Source organism: Odocoileus virginianus, chromosome 6 (assembly GCF_023699985.2).
Source record: "Odocoileus virginianus isolate 20LAN1187 ecotype Illinois chromosome 6, Ovbor_1.2, whole genome shotgun sequence".
In the NCBI taxonomy this organism is placed as follows: Eukaryota; Metazoa; Chordata; class Mammalia; order Artiodactyla; family Cervidae; genus Odocoileus; species Odocoileus virginianus.
This window is the reverse complement of record NC_069679.1, coordinates 75728028-75746433: the sequence shown is the minus strand read 5'-3', so window position 1 is coordinate 75746433 and position 18406 is coordinate 75728028. Positions and strand designations below refer to the sequence as shown.

At 39.4% G+C, this 18406-nt stretch overlaps 1 protein-coding gene across 1 annotated transcript in view; it reads left to right on the top strand.

The window, feature by feature from the left end:
• The window catches only part of SPTLC2 (serine palmitoyltransferase long chain base subunit 2), a 106500-nt gene that overhangs the window by 38520 nt on the left and 49574 nt on the right, over positions 1 to 18406 (top strand). Inside the window, exons 3-9 of the mRNA XM_020902653.2 lie at positions 260 to 414; positions 2134 to 2282; positions 3992 to 4116; positions 5165 to 5258; positions 8467 to 8572; positions 9268 to 9487; positions 12794 to 12920. Coding sequence (XP_020758312.1) covers positions 260 to 414; positions 2134 to 2282; positions 3992 to 4116; positions 5165 to 5258; positions 8467 to 8572; positions 9268 to 9487; positions 12794 to 12920 — 976 coding nt within the window. The remainder of the gene's footprint in view (positions 1 to 259; positions 415 to 2133; positions 2283 to 3991; positions 4117 to 5164; positions 5259 to 8466; positions 8573 to 9267; positions 9488 to 12793; positions 12921 to 18406) is intronic.

Below are 18406 nucleotides of genomic sequence, written 5' to 3'. Positions count from 1 at the left end.
TAAATTCTTTGACCCTACTTTTGTAGTCAGGTAGTTACCTGCAACCATTTTCTTAGAGCTCGCTGGTCCAAGCTAAGTGATTTTTGTCTGGTTGAGTTGTTTCAAAACAACAGAAAGAATGGATACCTTCCCAAATGTTTTCCATATCAGTTAATTCTGAATAACTGACCTCTCCTTCTAAAGTGCTCTTGTAATATGAAAAGAGAAATTGTGCAGAAAAACTTAGCTAAACGTATAGCATCTCACCATTCGTTGGCAGGATTTCGTGTCATTGTACCAGGATTTTGAGAACTTCTACACGAGGAATCTGTACATGAGGATCAGAGACAATTGGAACCGGCCCATCTGCAGTGTGCCTGGAGCCAGGGTGGACATTATGGAGAGACAGTCTCATGACTACAATTGGTCCTTCAAGTGAGTCTTGATTGGGAAGTTATTTCAGAGGATTTCTTCACCTCAGAAGATTTTCTATTGCAGTTAGAGTATTCTGTCAAAGCAGGAGTAGATGTATTGAGAGTACAGTATAGCGTGATTAACTTTCTTGCATGTTGTTCATTGTTTTGGAGATTTTTTAAAATGCATCTCTCTATTACATCTGCCACTGTTGGATTATAGCTGAAAAAAATTTTATTTCCTTAAAAAACACACACAAATAAAAATCGTCCTTTTTGTTAGGCCATTTACTAGAATCAAGTGTCTGAATTTATTTATGAATATTTTTATTTCTCAGATGATTCAAGAAGTGTTTTTACTTAAATGTTTTAAACTGTTTAGAAAACTAATTTTTTTAATTGGAGGATAATTAGTTTCTGCCATACATCAACATGAATCAGCCATAGGTATACATATGTCCGCTCCCTCTTGAATCTCCCTCCATCTCGCACCCATGCCAGCCCTCTAGGTTGTCACAGAACACAGATTAGAAGATGTTATATATTCATAAAATTTTGTTTATGTTGTACAAGCACTATGTGGTTGTATGGTCATTATTTATTTTTTTTAAAAGATAATACAAATAAAGTGAAGGTCCCCTATGAGAACTAACCACTGTCCTTTTGCAAATCCACTTCTCCACAAATGCTCACTTCCTAGAGGTGACCATTATTGTCAGTTGATTGTATATTATTCCTCCAGATATTTTCTGTGGCGTATGTATGTAGTGTATTATTGGGGTTGCACACAGTGTTTTGATTTACACAAATGGGATCTTACTATAGAAATTATTTTACACCTTGGTTTTTTGCTTGCTAACATATCAGTAACATCTTTCTTGTGCCTATTCACAGCAAGCTCATTATTTGCAGTGGTTACCTAGTATTCTACAGTATAGATACATGTAATGTAAAACACACTGGGCTGCCTCATCCTATCTTAAAAACCCCAGTCTCTGAGTTAAGACAGCAGCAGTTTATTCTTTGTCTATACTTCATGACCGTCTTAGACCAGTAAAGCCTCTGAACTGTGATATCTTTATTCTGGGGTCCAGCACTGGCTGCGCTTCCACCATGTGGAATGTCACTGGTCCATGTGCCCAAGAAAGGGACATGGTAGATGAATTGTGTATTGACTTGAACGATCCTTATGCATATATCCTTTTATATGTGTGTAGGAATTGCTCAGTCAAACGAACTTTTTGGCCAACCCAATGTATCTTTTGATAGGTAAGTACTGCCAAACTGCCCTCCAAAAGGAAAAGATATTCTTATCTAGAGCTTACGAAAGTGTCCTGGCCAACACTGAATGTGGTTAGTTTTTTTCTTTTTTTTTTTTTTTTTAATTAAAAATTTTGGGGGAGTCATGCTGCGTGGCTTGTGGGATCTTAGAGTTCCCTGGCCAGGAATTGAACCCAGGCTACAACAGTGAACACATCAAGTCCTAGTCACTGGACCACCAGGGAATTCCCATGATATAGTTAGTTTTTAAACATCCCTATTGATAAGTGAAAATTGGTATTTTGTTTTAATGTCCACCTTCCTAATTGGTAGTGAGTCTGAGCTGCTTTTCATGGAGACCATATTCTCTCTCAATTCCTACAGATGGTGCTTCCTTTTGTATTATCAATAAGTTTATTATCACATGTAAGTATTTGACTTGTTACTGAGTTTCATGAACTTTTATGCTGTTGAAATACAGGTACACAGGGAATGTAATTAAAGATGTTATAAACATGGGTTCCTACAACTATCTCGGATTTGCGAGGAACACTGGACCATGTCAGGAGGCAGCTGCCAGAGTCCTAGAGGAGTATGGAGTTGGAGTGTGCAGCACTCGGCAGGAAATTGGTAAGCATAGGCTATTAGTTTGGTCAGCTAATGTTCTTAACTTTTTGTCTCAGGAGGGACTAATACTGATACAGAGCTAGAATGTGAATGTCCAAATACATACTTTGCAGTGGAGTTTAGATCAAGTAAAGAATGCTTTATTTTTCTGAAGTGATGGATGATTTTAATGCTTCAGTGTGTTTTGAGATATTTTTATCTTTTCCATTATGTTTTACATACAGACTATCTCTAGAAAAGTTCCATTAGGTATTTGTTTCATTTATAGCTTCAATGTTGACTGTATTGCTTAAATGATAGTGGTTGAGAAACTTTTTACTGGTATACTGAGCCCGTGGGCAGATGAGGGTTAATCTGATTCCATACTGGTAAATTGAGGCTAATAATAATAATAATTCCTACCTTATAGGGCTGTTTCAAGAATTAAATAGGCTAATTCATGTAAAGTGTTTATACCGTGGTAAACCCATCAATAAATGTTAACTCTCTTATTATTATTACAAGTCTGTAAAACATAAAAGCAAACAGGTGTCTACAAAGAGATTTCATTTATTTAAGCTCAAAGGAAGAGTCTTAATTTTTCCATCTTGTTCAAGAGAACTGATAACCATAAAAGTTAAAAGACACCTTTCTGGATATTTATTCCTGTGAATCACCCCAAGACTTGGTAGGTTAAAGCAGTCGTTCATTATGGTTTCTCGTGGGTCTAGAGAATGGCAAGTGCCACTGGGTCATTCTTCCCTGGGGTCCCCAGTGATGCGCTTAAAGGAGCCTTATGCGGTGATGACACAGAGTAACCACACCTTGTGTCTTTATGGCCCTGTATAGATTGCTCGAACATCTTATCTCTTTTGATCTTTATAACAATGTCATGAGGTAGATAGAGCAGATATTATTATTGGTATAAACAGATAAGAAACAGAGGCCCAGAGAGGATAAATCACTTGCTTGAGCTTTAAAGAACACACAGCATCCTAACTGATCGGTCTTCTTTCTCAGCATCTTTTCTCTTCTGCGTGTAGCCAGTATCACTGATGAACGTTGTTCGGTCCTTATGGATTTGAGCACTGATTTAAAATCATAATACAAAGCTAGGGAAGGTGTTTTTTAACTCACCTTTTGCTACGTAACAAACCATTCCAAAACTTAGTGGCTCAAAACAGAAACGTATATTTCTTTGCTTGTGATTCTGTCATTTGGAAAGGACTTGACATTTTTTGCAGCTCCATGTGGGGTCAGGTGGGGTATTATGACTGAGGATAGCATATCCACAATAGCGTCACTTGCGAGTCTGGCACCTCAGCTGATAGTGAGCCCTGCCCCTTCCTTCATTAGTCTCTAAGAGCCCCTCCCTGTCCACGTGATCTTTCTTTACAAAGGCTTTCTAGACTGTTTTACATGGCAGCTGACTTCAAATGTATAAAAGCAGGTGCTGCCAGTCCTCTTAAGGCATAGACTTGGAAACAGCATGTGTGAACAGCAATGGGAGACATTGTTGGCAACCCTCTTTACAGAAATGCCACCACAGGTGCTGCATCTGACTTTATCCCACTATTGTATCTGTCTGAGCCTTGACTCTCCATGACACTGACTCCTTCGTTAGACTTTAGTCTGAAAAGGTTATAACATAGGCTGTGGCTTCTTTTTCTAAAGTAAGGAGCCACTCTTAAATTTGAACTTTGGTGACTGACTTCATTAACTTCTTCACACAGGGAACTTGGACAAGCATGAAGGACTGGAGAAGCTTGTGGCAAGTTTCTTGGGAGTAGAAGCTGCTATGGCATATGGCATGGGATTTGCAACAAATTCAATGAACATTCCTGCTCTTGTTAGCAAAGTAAGATTTAGTCTGTCACGTATGAAAGCTCCCTCATGTATATCTTCTTTTGTTTTGTAAAACATTCAGACAAGTCTGAAAAATTTTGTAAAAGTGTATCCCGTGGAAACTTACATCAGTTGAAGCTTTTTTTACTGGAACCCATGATCTTTTCTCTATTGTCTTTAGATGACTCTTTCTTTCTTCATTTCATTTTAAAGGAATTCTTGTAAATAAAATCTCAGAAAAGACTAAAATTATGGAAGAAGGGATGTTTAGTTTGGAAATTATTAATTAGGTTGTTTCTTCTAGTAGAAAAATATGAAAATATATAGGTCCCTAATACTTGTTGTTACTGTAATGCACATTGTTCAGAGATATATGGGCAAGGGGTGTGTGTGTGTGAATAGAGCTTCCCAGGTGTCACTAGTGGTAAAGAACCTGCCTGCCAATGCAGGATACATAAGAGACTCAGGTTTGATCCCTGGGTCAGGAAGATTGTCTGTTGGAGGGCATGGCAACCCACTTCTGTATTCTTGCCTGGGGAATCTCTGTGGACAGAAGATCCTGGCAGGCTATGGTCTATAGGGTTGCAAAGAGTCAGACTTGACTGAAGCGACTTGGCACTCACATATACTTATATATCTATATCTATATATATATATATATATGCATATATATATATATATTTGCACAAGAGGAGATTTAAGCACAACTATATTGATAGCACATTAAACATAAATGGTTTGTATTTCTAATTAGAAGACAGATTGTCAGGTTAGATTAAAATGTTTTTTAAAAATTATAGACACAGGCTAAAAGTAAAAGGATAGAAAAAGTTATAGCATGTAAACAATAATATGATTTATATAATATAGTATATAATAAGCTAATAAATATTTTATAATATCAGTATTATAAACAAAGACTTCAGAGCAAACTGATACCTTTGCCATTGTGCATGCTTTCCTTAATGAGATATAATTATTCATGGTTTTAGCGTTTTGTAGTTCATCTAACTAAACCTTTCCCCTCAGATTCTTATCTTCCTCTCCTGGTGGTTTTGCAGGGTTGCCTGATTCTGAGTGATGAACTGAACCATGCTTCACTGGTTCTGGGAGCCAGACTCTCAGGAGCAACCATTCGAGTCTTCAAACACAACAGTGAGTTTGTTGCGAAATCTACTCTGGCTTTAGGGTTTAGGATTCTTTGTATTAGTGGCAGTGGTAACAATTAGTTACATTAACAGTAGAAACTGTAAATGAAACTGAAGTACCAATACCTAAAATGTAAGTTCTGGTCCTGTGTTTTAAAAGTTACTGTCTTTCTCATTGGAATAAAAGTAAAGGCTGAAGGAAGCCTTTCGGTACAAAGTAAAACATTGTTCTTTTTCTGACTTTGAACTTTTTCATCTTCCTTGCACTTGTTCAGTATGCATTTATACTAGATGCCTGTCTTGCCATAACATTGTGGGTGTTAAAGCAAATAAAGCAGGCTTCCTGATCTCAAGGATCTCTGACTGGTTGCTAAAGAGACTGTAGACAAACCAGTAGTTCGAATACAACAGACGAATACTGAAATGCAGATATGAACAAGTGCCATAAAGCAGAGAAAAGTGGCACTAAGCCAAGATATTCTCCCTAAATGGAAATATCTTAGTGCATTAAAATATTAAATATTAAATATTAAAATAATCGTAATAAGAATGCATAACTTTCCAGTTTAAAATGCTCTCATGTAGCGAAGAGATATGACCAAACTGTTTAATATCATGTTGTACCAAAATGTGTACACAAAGGTCTAAAAGACAGAAGTCTTTTAGACAAACGTCAGACAAAAGTCTGAAAGGAGGTACACTCAAATACTAGATGTGTGCCTCTGGATGGAAGGTTTATGGATGGTAATAACCTTCCTTTCGTTTTTGTTTTGTCTGAAATGCTTTACAATGAGAATGATGTATACAGTATTTTGTTTTATGTAAATGGGGGTTATGAAGCACTGTTGTATGACTTGTTGTTTTCTTAGAACACATTGGGAACTATGGCAGTACATGTGCCTGCCCTCCTTCCGTAAGAGCAAGGTGGCAGGCAGTGCTCTGGTTCAGTCCTGCCTTCCGTTTTAACATCCAGGTTGTTTCTGAGTTTTTCTGCTAGAAGAGGTACCACCTACATTTATATTTTCCTCACTAGGCTGATTAGTTGGAGAGGGCAATGGCAACCCATTCCAGTACTCTTCGCCTGGAAAATCCCATGGACGGAGGAGCCTGGTAGGCTGCAGTCCATGGGGTTGTGAAGAGTCGGACAAGACTGAGCGACTTCACTTTCACTTTTCACTTTTCATGCATTGGAGAAGTAAATAGCAACCCACTCCATTGTTCTTTCCTGGAGAATCCCATGAACAGGGGAGCCTGGTGGGCTGCCGTCTATGGGGTCGCACAGAGTCAGACACGACTGAAGCGACTTAGCAGCAGCACCAGCAGTCTGATTAGTGCCTTAGGGTAAATTCCCAGCAGTCTTTAGAATGCATGGTTAAAATGATATAAATTTGCTATACTTTTCCAGATTGCCTCCAAGCACTGTACAGATTTTTCCTCAGCAACACCTGAAATCAAAAACAGTGACTGTTTCTGCTCACAGGCCCACATGCATCATTTGAAACCTTTCCTAATCTAATAAATCCAGCAACATTAATTTTTACTTGATTATTAGGTGCTGAGCAACTTTTTATACAGTTACTGTCTTTGTGTTTGTTTGTAAATTGGCGATTTTTCAAACTGTTTCTCTTTTACTGATTATAAGAGCCCTTTGAGATGCAGTATTTTTATTTTTAACTTCGTTTTCAGTGTCTTGCTGTGTGGACTTACTGAAATGCTGATGTTGTCACACTCACTGTCTTACAACTTTCGTTTGGATTCTGTGTCATGGCCTTTCTCTTTTCAGATTATTCTCTTACCTTTTCTTCTGGTCATTTTGTGGTATATTTTTTGTCTAAATCTCTCATTTACATGAGATTTGGAGATTATACTATGAGAGAAGTATTGAATTTTGTTTCCCAAATAGATAATATGGTCAAGAATTCCGTAGATATTTTCTTTCATGTAAAAGTTTGAATCAGCGTTTTATTTTTCTCTTCCTTTCTCTGTATAAACAGAGGAAGCTGAAACAATGAGTCCATTTTTACTTGTCTTCTGCTAATTACCACACATTGCCCTCTGTAGCAAGACTCGCAGCTTCAGTTCAGATTTTTTACTTTGTGGGAGCATCTCCTTTTTCTGGGTTAGATAGCAGATAAGATTGCTTTGTTATGAATAACTGAAGGTGTAAATAGTCAACTTTTAGCCATTTTATTTGTGTTTATAGTGTGTATTTTTATTACCTTACCTCTTTTTTCTACTGGTTATTTTGTAAAAAGAGCAAATTTGTGTAACTTTGTAACCCCTTCCTTCTGTGGTGAACAGTAAAGAATCAGATTTATGTTGGGGGTGTCTCCCACCCCTGATAAGTATACCCTAAACTTGATGTTGCGTACATTTTTGGGCGGAGGACTCTCAAGGGCCTTGTTTCAGGGCATATATTTTAAGTGTGAAGTCTGTAGTGGTACTAACAGTGATCTTCCAAGTGTTTATCTTTAACAAGAAAGTTATGCTTCTCCTTAAAGGCAGCACACCCCGAGTGTTTCCTAGGCCTGTTAATTGCATAACAGCAGAGCCCCAAGAACTTGGTTGTAGACAGACAGCTGGTGAAATCAAACATGGAACAGTCTCTACTGATTGCCAGGCTTGTTTAACGTATAGATTCAGGCCTGTCCAGACTGGTGTTATTTTTAACCACTGCCAAGATAAAACTATTTAACAAGCTTTTATTGAATATATCCTAGGTGAAAGGAAGTGGGGTATGCACTTTGAAGTCTTTCTCCCATATTTGCTATTTAGAAGGTGTATGTGTTTATAGTAGTTTATTCTCATTTTCTTACTCAGCTTTCTTTATGCATTTACTTCTGAATGGCTCACTGGGATTAAAGATACATTTGATTGTTTATATACAAAAAAAGCTAACTGAATGGCAAGGTATTTCATGAAAAAAATTGGTCATTTCATAAGCATGCTAACCAATTGAGGCAACTTTACCACACTCATTTAATTGAGTTTATGGTGTTTTTGAACACTTGTTACATTTTAAATGAGATTTTAATTCAAGCTATCAGTAACCTGCCCATTTTGCCCTGTTTTTGTTCTGTCCGATTCTAATTATGTTAATGTCCTTTGCTATCTGAGACATGCTTCCTGAATAAGAAATGTATATTTGCATTTTAGGAATAAAGTTAGACAAGAGGAAGGTACTGTGTGCTGAAATTCTTTTTTGTGTGCTACAGATATGCAAAGCCTAGAGAAGCTGTTGAAAGATGCCATTGTTTATGGTCAGCCTCGGACACGAAGGCCCTGGAAGAAAATTCTAATTCTTGTGGAGGGAATATATAGGTAATCCTGCTATATTTATTCTGATGTCTGATTTGCCGCATTAAGTCATAAAAGTTTTAAGTTGAAGGGGACGCTAATCTAGACCCCTCTGAAAACGAAGGAGACAGAGTTTCTGACTTGTTAAAATACCTGGGTCTTCTTTACTCTTTTCATCATGCTATATATATCATCTCCAAGTTTCCTTTCTATTTGGGTCCATTATTTTTCCACTGTTTGTATAGGGAGTTTATACATAAGGAAAAGAGTTAGAATATGTTTTCTAATGTGTCAGAACAAATTACATGCTGTTTAATTTTAAGAAATATTTTATATTGTTTACCTATTTGCAGCCCTTGCATTTATTCTCCCACCTCCTAATGTTTTTTATTCTTTCATGTAACTTTAATTACACATGCAATATATGCAAAGTCAAATGTTGCCTGATTACAAACTTTAGAAGAATCTACTGTGACCTCTCTCCCTCCGTGGTGAATTAAGGTCATTTGTATTCTGGTGTTTGTTTTAAAAGATCCAATCTCCTTTCCTCTGGATATCTGCCTACCCATGGCATTGTCTGTCATTGCCAGTTTAAAACCACAAGCAGCATTGTCAGATCATTTAAAAAAGCAGTGAACTTAATAATAATGAAGTGGCCACCTCCTGGTTTTGAGAGTTGAAAAGTCTCAGTGTGTGTGTATTTTGCCCTGTTTTGCTAGCATGGAGGGGTCTATTGTTCGCCTTCCTGAAGTGATTGCCCTGAAGAAGAAATACAAGGCATATTTGTATCTAGATGAAGCTCACAGCATCGGGGCTCTGGGCCCTACAGGACGAGGCGTGGTGGACTACTTTGGCCTGGATCCTGAGGATGTGGACATCATGATGGGAACATTTACAAAAAGCTTTGGTGCTTCTGGAGGATACATCGGAGGCAAGAAGGTAAACAGGGCCCTGACAATCGAGCAGTTGAGGTGCACTAAGGCACTGGCTACTAGATTTCGGTTTTGAAGAGACAGAGTCCCAAACTTGGATGTGGAGATCCTAAATTTGTGTGCGGATCAAGCACCTGATGCCAGCAGGCTTCACACTTCAGCTCCCCTCTGAGTGCCTCCGATAAACCAAAGGCGGGTTCTGTTCATTGTTTGTTGTTTTCCTATTGGAGCTTCGTTCTAAACTACATCCTGGTCTGAGGACAGAATACCCTCTTATATGAAAGAAGACAGTGGTGCTGCCCATTCGCACAGTCTTCTGTTGGGTCTGAGTTGTGCTCACTATTTCAGACATAGCAGGGATGTCATGGGAGCCAGTGGGGACAGACCAGCTTCTTTCCCTACCCTTGGTCTCAAATGCGTCTTGGGTGAGCATCGAGACAGGAGGGAGAGAATTACTTTGCTGGCTCTGGTGTACTGTAAGGCATTGTCTTTGCCAATCCAAAAACTGCATAATGAACTCTGGGGTATTTGAAAATCAGTGTAGCATGGTGGAAATGGTTGAGCCATGGAGACAGAACCCTAGGTTCAGGTTTGAGTATTTTCCTAACTTTGTGAGACCTTGGGCAAAGTACTTAATGTTTAAGTTTCCCTTATCAGTAAAACAGAGATAAGTGTGCCTGGCTGACATTTGTAGCAAGGGCTTAACAAATAATATATGTCCGTGCTATAACATGGAAATAACCTTGAAAGCATTATGTTACAGAAGTCAGTCAAAAAGGCTCACCAGTTACAGTATTTCTTTTAGATGATATATCCAGAATAGGCAAATCATAGAGGCAGAAATAGGTTAGTGGTTGCTGAGGCAGAGGAGATAGGGGAAGTGGAAAGTGACTACTAACGGATATGAGGTTTCTTTTTGAGGTAATGAAGATGTTCTAAAATTAGATAGTGATGAAAGTTGGAAAGCTCTGTGAATATACTGAAAGCCACTATATTATACACTGTGAAAAAGGGAAAACTATAGTATGTGAATTGTATATCAATAAAACAGTTATTTTTAAAATCTATACACAGTGTTAGGAAAAAAGCAATGTATATCAAGTATTTGTACATGGTACTCTAAATGTACTTTAATTCCTCTTTAAAATTTGACCCTGAGAATCTTAAAGTAGGGACTTTCTCTTCATCATTGATTCCTTTTAGAGAAACGCCATTTGCAGTGGTTTTGGTCAGGTTCGATAGATTTTTGCCCTAAATTTTTGTCACTAGGAAAAGGCTATCCCCAGGCTTACTTTGGAGAATTGATTGCTTTTTGGTAAGATGTGTTGCTAAACCAAAAGATAGAAAAATAATACTCTGGGGGATCATCAAGATACAATATATTTACCTTTTTATTATTGGATTTTGTACAATATTTCATATTTTCGAAGTAACACACTACACTGTTTCCTGGTTGCATTTTGTGTTTCCTGGTTTGGTTCTGGAACATAAGCTTCTTGGTGGGCACATTTTATTTAAAGACTTAGTGAAGTTAAAAGGCATCAGAGAATAGGGATATGTAATTGACTGACTGGAAATTTTTCTTACTGGCAGACAGGGTTTGTTTGTTTGTTTGTTTTTTCACTCAGTGAGATAGCTTTAATGTTCTTGTGAAAAACCCAGTAAATTTCTGTTTAATTTCTGCCACATTTATATCATTTTATAAATCTCTATGTATCGGGAGGATGTTTAATGTCTTTAAAGTTGATCTGTTTATAATATTAAATGATGTGTTTTCTAAATTTGAGGTCTTTTTTAAAACTAGTTTTTCATCCTTCCATGTTGTGGCATGTTTGAAAAACAAAACAGGAGATTCCCTAGTGGTTCAGTGGTTAGGACTCCACGCTTTCACTGCTGAGGGTGTGGGTTCAGTCCCTGGTTGGGAACTGAGGTCCCACAAGCTGTGCAGCATGGCCAAAATAACAAACCAGACAAAGCCTAAGGACGTGGCATGTTGTTCAGTCGCTCGTCATGTCCAGCTCTGCATCGCATGGTCTGCAGCATGCCAGGCTTCCCTGTCCTTCACTGTCTTCCAGAATTTATCCTCAGGCTCATGTTCATTGAGTCAGTGATGCCGTCCAACCATCTCATCCTCTGTTGCCCCCTTCTACTCCTGCCCTCAGTCTTTCCCAGCATCAGGGTCTCTTCCAGTGAGTTGGCTCTGCACATCAGGTGGCCAAAATATTGAAGCTTCAACTTCAGCATCAGTCCTTCCAATGAATATTCAGGACTGATTTCCTTTAGAATTGACTCGTTTGATCTCCTTGGTATCTAAGGGACTCTGAAGAGTCTCCTCAAAAAAAAAAAAAGTCTCCTCCAGCACTACAGTCTGAAAGCATCAGTTCTTTGGCAGCCAGCCTTCTTTGTGATGTAACTCTCACATCCATACATGACTATTGGAAAAACCATAGCTTTGACTATACTGACCTTTGTTGACAAAGTGATGTCTCTGCTCTTTAATACACTGTCTATGTTTGTCATAGCTTTTCTTCCAAGGAGCAAGCACCTGATAATTTCATGGCTGCAGTCACTGTCCACAGTGATTTTGGAGCCCAGGAAAATAAAATCTGCCACTGTTTCCATTTTTTCCCTATCTATATGCCATGAAATGATGGGACCGGATGCCATCACCTTAATTTTTTGAATGTTGAATTTTAAGCCAGCTTTTTCACTCTACTTTTCCACTTTCATCAAGAGGCTCTTTAGTTCCTCTTTGCTTCCTTTCGTTAGGATGGTATCATCTCCATATCTGAGTTTGTTAATATTTCTCCCAGCAATCTTGATTCCAGCTTGTGCTTCTTCCAGCCCAGCGTTTCTCATGATGGACTCTGCGTATAAGTTAAGTAAGCAGGGTGACAACATACAGCCTTGACGTACTCCTTTCCCAATTTAGAACTAGTCCATTGTTCCATGTCCAGTTCTAGCTGTGACTTCTTGACCTGCACACGGGTTTCTCAGGAGGCAGGTCAGGTGGTAGTCCCACCTCTTTAAGAATTTTCCACATTCCAACAAATGTGGATCCTTTTGTTGTGACCTGCACAGTCAGAGGCTTTCGTGCGTCAGTGAAGCAGGGGTAGGTGTTCTTCTGGAGCGCTCTTGCTTTTTCCTCTAACCCAGCTGTTGCTGACAGTGTGCTCTGCCCATGTTGATGGGCCCTGTGTCTCAGACTGACGTCCCCAGTCAGTGCTGTGGAAGGGAGGAGAGGCGGAAGGCAGAGAGGTTGCCAGTGCACCCACCAACGGCCTCTAATGACTTGCCTCTGTGCCCTCCCCAGGCGCTGATCGACTACCTGCGGACACATTCCCACAGCGCGGTGTACGCCACGTCGCTGTCCCCGCCTGTGGTGGAGCAGATCGTCACTTCTATGAAGTGCATCATGGGGCAGGATGGCACCACCCTCGGTAAGGCCTCCTTTTCCTGGACCCAGTCAGTGCTCGACGGCCAGACGTGCTCTTTTTTCTTGAGTTTTTTCCTAAAATGAGAAGTCGGGCATACTTCTGGGCGCAGCTGACGGGCGTGTGAGGTCTGGGTTTCTGTGACCACTTCTCGGTGTGTTTACACGTGCCATGACAACTAGCCTGGCTCACTTCCTGCCGCGTTGTCTTGTCTCCAGATGGTGAGGCTTTAATCTCACTGTCTTACGTATTCTCGGTGAGTCTTAGGTGATGAGTCTTCAGGGTCTTGACTTGGATAATTTCGTGTGAAGATGTAAATTAATTCACTGGGTAGTGATGTTTCATTTCCATAGTATGTAAAAGCTGCTGTTTCTGTGAATTAGTGTCCTTTATTTAATGCCTTTTAAAAGATTTTTACTTTAACATACAATAATTAATAAAGGTCATCCTGAATCTATTTGTTCTGTCTTTGGTAGGATTTGTAGTCCGAACTAGATACCCTGACTTAAAACATCCTCAAGTGAACAATAGAGTGATGTTCACTTATTGACACTTGGCTTTTATTTTATATCACTAGAGGGCAGCGTTGACTATAGAAACATTATAATAAAAGGGGAGCATTTGGGTTTTTTGTTTTTTCACTTTGAAAAGAATTTCCATTGTGAGTATGAGACATACATTTGCTTGTTGCTTTTTTAATGCTTCTAAAATCAGTTTTACTCTTGTAAAACATTATCAGCCTTGATAATGTCCACTCTTCAACTATGTAATATTTTGTGGTACAGTTGATCTCGCTTTCATTGCGAAACAGGAAGAAAGCAGTGCATCTCATTTTCATTGATTTGAGCCTGTTTTCTTAAATCAGAATTTCACCTTAATAATTTTTCTGATCTGTGGTACATACACTGTTGTTAGCTCTTGGAAGTGTTGATCACTTTCAGCTTCATAAACCGATTCCTTGGGGAAGAAAGTAATTTAGTAATGTTGTGAACACTGCATGTAGCTTTGTGAAAAGCTCCCTGTTAATAGAACTACAACGTTATCTTCTTTCTTTCTTGTGAGGTATTGCTGGAAATAGTGTGCTTTGACCTGAGTATACATATATGCTTGTATATGTAACTGTATGTGTATCTATGCTAAGACGCACACATATATATACATAGCTATCGTTTATCTAGTTATTTGACATAGGTTTAGGTGACTGAAAAACAAATGTTAACAGTTATAAAAGTTACCTTGGATAATCTTTGCCTGATCCTAGAGCATGGATCTGAGTGATGTGTGACCTCTGTATAAATGACTCATCTGTGCTAAATGACGAAATCTAGGCTCTACTGGTAGAGAGAAAATGAATTGTGATAATTAGATATAGGCTTTGGGTTAGCACTTGTTTTCCAGTTTATCTGTTGCCTCTGTAACCACCCTCTAAGCTTAGTGGTGTGACACAGCAGCTGTCTTAACTATGCTCACAGATTCTGCGGGTCCAGAGTTTGGTCAGGGATGGCTTGTCTTTGCTCCATAGTGTCTGGGGCTTGAGCTTGGAAGACAGATGATTGGGGGCTGGGAACACCTGGAGACTTCTTCCCTCACACATCACCTGGGCTGGCATGACTTGAAGGTTGGACTCAGCTGGGCTGTCCTCTCCACGTGGTGTGAGTCCTCATGGCCTGGTGACCAGATAGGATGCTGCAAAGAGCATGCATTCCCAAAGGACGTGCCAAAACCCCATGACATTCTCTGATCTGCTGTTAGGAGCATGTCACCAAGGCCAGTCCAGATTGCAGGGCATGGGGGACCAGACTCCACCAGGTTGAAGAATTTGTGGCCATTTTTAAAACTTGCCACCACCAGCTTTTAGATAATGTATTTAAAAATTAGTCCCTAAAACTTCTAATTAGTATGACAGGCTTCTGTTGGCTACATTGTTTCTCTCAAAATATAGGATAATAAAAATCTAACCAAAAGGAGTTAGATTTTTTTGGGGGGGCACTCCATGGACTATAGCTCTCCAGGTTCCTCTGTCCACGGAATTCTCCATGCAAGAACGCTGTAGTGAATAGCTATTCCCTTCTCCAGGGGATGTTCCCAACTCAGGGATTGAACCCAGATCTTCTGCATCATAGGCAGATTCTTAATTGTCTGGGCCACCAGGGAAGCCCCACTAAAAAATACCATGTCTTATAAAGCCTGCTACATCATCCTATTTAAGTTTGGCCTGATTTTTTTTTTTTTTTAGATTTGAGTTGGTTAGGGAAATACTTACTTTTATGACATTATTGAACGCATCTTTTCATTGTCCTTGAAGAAGAAAAGGTGGAATCTGGCAGTAGCCTTTTGACTGTGCTTTAAGGTGACCTTTAAAAAAGAGGTATCTGCAATTAATTACCTGATATGATTTTATAATAGAAGTCACCTGCCTTGAGAGAAGCTTAATTTCATGTGTTCAGAACATTGAATCCAATTAACTCAGCAAACACTGAGTATCTCACTACATATTAGTATTAAACGGTAAGTCAGAACCCGCAGACAGTGGACATCCAGGCAGACCGCTTGAACGAGCTGCGTGCTTGGGGGCCACTGGGGATGTAGAGGGTAGCGGGCTGCTGTACTAACCCCAGGGGTGACCATGTCATAGAAAAATGGAAGTTTTATTAATCGTTCACCAAATACTTGGTGCCCACAGTGTGTGGTAGGTGCTGTTTTAGGCACTCCTGACTCATCAAAGAATAAAATACCCCTTGATTCCTGCCTTGTGGGGTTCTAATAAGGGAAATAAATTACACAGTTGCCAAAAAAGTGGTAAGTGCTCTGGAAAGAAACAGGAAAGTATGTGTTGGGTTCTGGAGACACAATATGCAGTTTTAAATAGGGTGGTCCTTGAGAAGGTAAGATTTTATCGAGCCCTTGAAGGAGGTGGAACTTTAGCCCTGAGAATCCAGGGCAAGAAGGTCCTGAGGTACAGATGACTGTGTTCAGCAGTAGCGTGGAGGCCACTGTGGCAGGAGCATAGTAGTGTAGGTGGAGTGTGTGAGGGTGGGTGAGCAAGGTGGGTCACAGGTAGAGTCACAGGAGTGTTCGGTTGATATGAAAACACAGGTGTACTGGTTCTCTTGCCTTGTATAGTACCAAACTCAAGTTCTTGGACAGTTTCTGTGGGCTGCTTAATACGGACAGACCTGTGGCCTGTTTCCCAGAGGTTAGGAATTTTATAGCCCCTTCAGATTTCATGAAAAGGACAGAATATAATATATCCATGCTTGTCTTTTGAAGGAATTTGTCTGGAGATCAGATTTGCGTAAGAGCTATACTGATACTTTTCTTTGAGTGAATTTCAGTAGTGCAGTGAACTGGAAATGGGGGAAGCAAAGCGTGACCCATATATGAACAGAAGAGACTGTTACATAATATTGATGTTGCAAATAAAAGAACTCTTTCTTTACTTAATGGTAAATACCTTACATGTGAATGTGTAAGTCACTTAGTCCTGTCCGACTCTTTGTGACCCCATGGACTGTACAGTCCATGGAATTCTCCAGGCCAGAATACTGCAGTAGGTAGCCTTTCCCTTCTCCAGGGGATCTTTCCAACCCAGGGATCGAACCCAGGTCTCCCATGTTGCAGGAGGATTCTTTACCACCTGAGCCGCCAGGGAGGCTCAGATACTTCACATGGGGTTTCTGTTTCAGAATAAGAGGGGCAGAGAGAACGTACTGTCACTGCTTAGTCCTGGATTGAATGTTGGTTTAAGGGAATATTAGGAATTAGAAACTGGCTTTCTTTTTGTGTCCTTAATATAGTTTTCTGACTTTGTTATCAGACATGCAGATATTGAGCATTATTTTAAATAGCTTATTTTTGACATAATATTTTCTCCATTTTGTAAGATGTAATAGTTTTATATACTTGTGCACCTTTAATTTCTCTGTTGTGTAAACTTATTTCACTGTGAGCAGTCCTTCTTGTGGGGCCTCTCTAGAGGTTTTTCCTCACCAAAGAGGATGCTAAACCAACAGAATTCCGTTGTAGACAGGACTGAAGACAGAGAAGAGTCAACAGGAACTTGATTTCCTTTTTTATTATTTTTTCCTCCTGTTCCAGCTTCAAATAATTCAGAGAATTGTAGGACTAGAGGCTTTAAGTAAGCTGCAGTTAGCACAGCATTTTTTCCTTTGTTTTTACCCTGGGCCACTTGTACTACCACTGTGTGTTCTAGTTTCTTTGCCACACCCTTACTTTGAGACCCAGATTCACTTTTTTGAAAACATTTTGTTCACAATGTGTGTGTGTGTGTGTGTGTGTGTGTGTGTGTGTGTGTTTTAAGATTATGAATTTGTTATCTCTTCCATAAGCTACTCTCTTATTGGAATTGTTAGCATTATATATATGATCATAAATTTGTGGCAGAATTTCATTTTTGAGACTGATTTAGCAACTTAAGGGGCGCATACATTATCTCTCCTAAAGTATTTATTTTCTTTCTTGGCCCAGTATGGACCCTTGTTCATTTGCAGGTCTCTTGTTTCCATTCAAAGATCATCTTTGGTTATGTCTTTCATTTTTAAATGTATATGTTGTTTTGTTTTTTGAAACTTCCTACAACTTCTGGGGAAAAAATGGAAATTGTAGGAGAAAATAGGAGCATCTTATCTTCCTTGGTGTTCCTGCTTTTTCCAATTGGTATTAAGAAATCGGGAGCAAGGGAAGAGAACTAAAAATTATGAAAAAAAAGTCACAATAGTTTAAAATGTTTGTCCCTAAATTTCAGGATGTAGACCTGTAGTCATATGGCAGAGTTAATGTCTGTCATCATGTTTTGAAATCTTTTTCTTATCTGTAGAACAGTCGCCGACTTACATAAAAGTTGGAAGTGCAGCCTACAGAAATACTTTTTTCTCCTGAATCATCGCTGATCTTATGCTCCATCATCCCAGGTGCTTTAGTGTGTACTTCCTACAAAGGTGTTTTCCTCCATGACCATAATACAGCCAATCAAAGGAAGAAATTTGCACTAATACATGAATATTACTTAATTCATTAATACGAACTTGCTGTCACTGAATCATAGTGGTGTGCTGATACTGCCTGTTCCTCAGGCCGGCATCCCGAAGATGTGGGATGTGACTCAGGGTCACCTGTTGCACTGAGGTGTCTCGTCTCTCTCGTCTTCTTCAGCCACAGGTGCTCAGTCTTTCTTTGACTTCCGTGGTGTTGACACTTTAACAATTACAGGCCAGTTATTATACAGAATATCCCTCAATTCAGGTTCCTCTGGTGTTTCCTTGTGATTAAGATTCAGCCTGCCTGCCTTTTAACAGGAAAAAGGCAGAAGTATGCTGCTTTTTCTCATTGTATCCCCTCTACATCTTCTCAACTAAATATAGTATAGAGCTGTCTTCAAGTTCTGTAGGCCTGAAATCATAGCTGCCTTTCCCCATATCTGAGTCAGAGTCTGTTGCTTCTGTCTGTCACTTCTGCTTACTCCCTCTGCCACA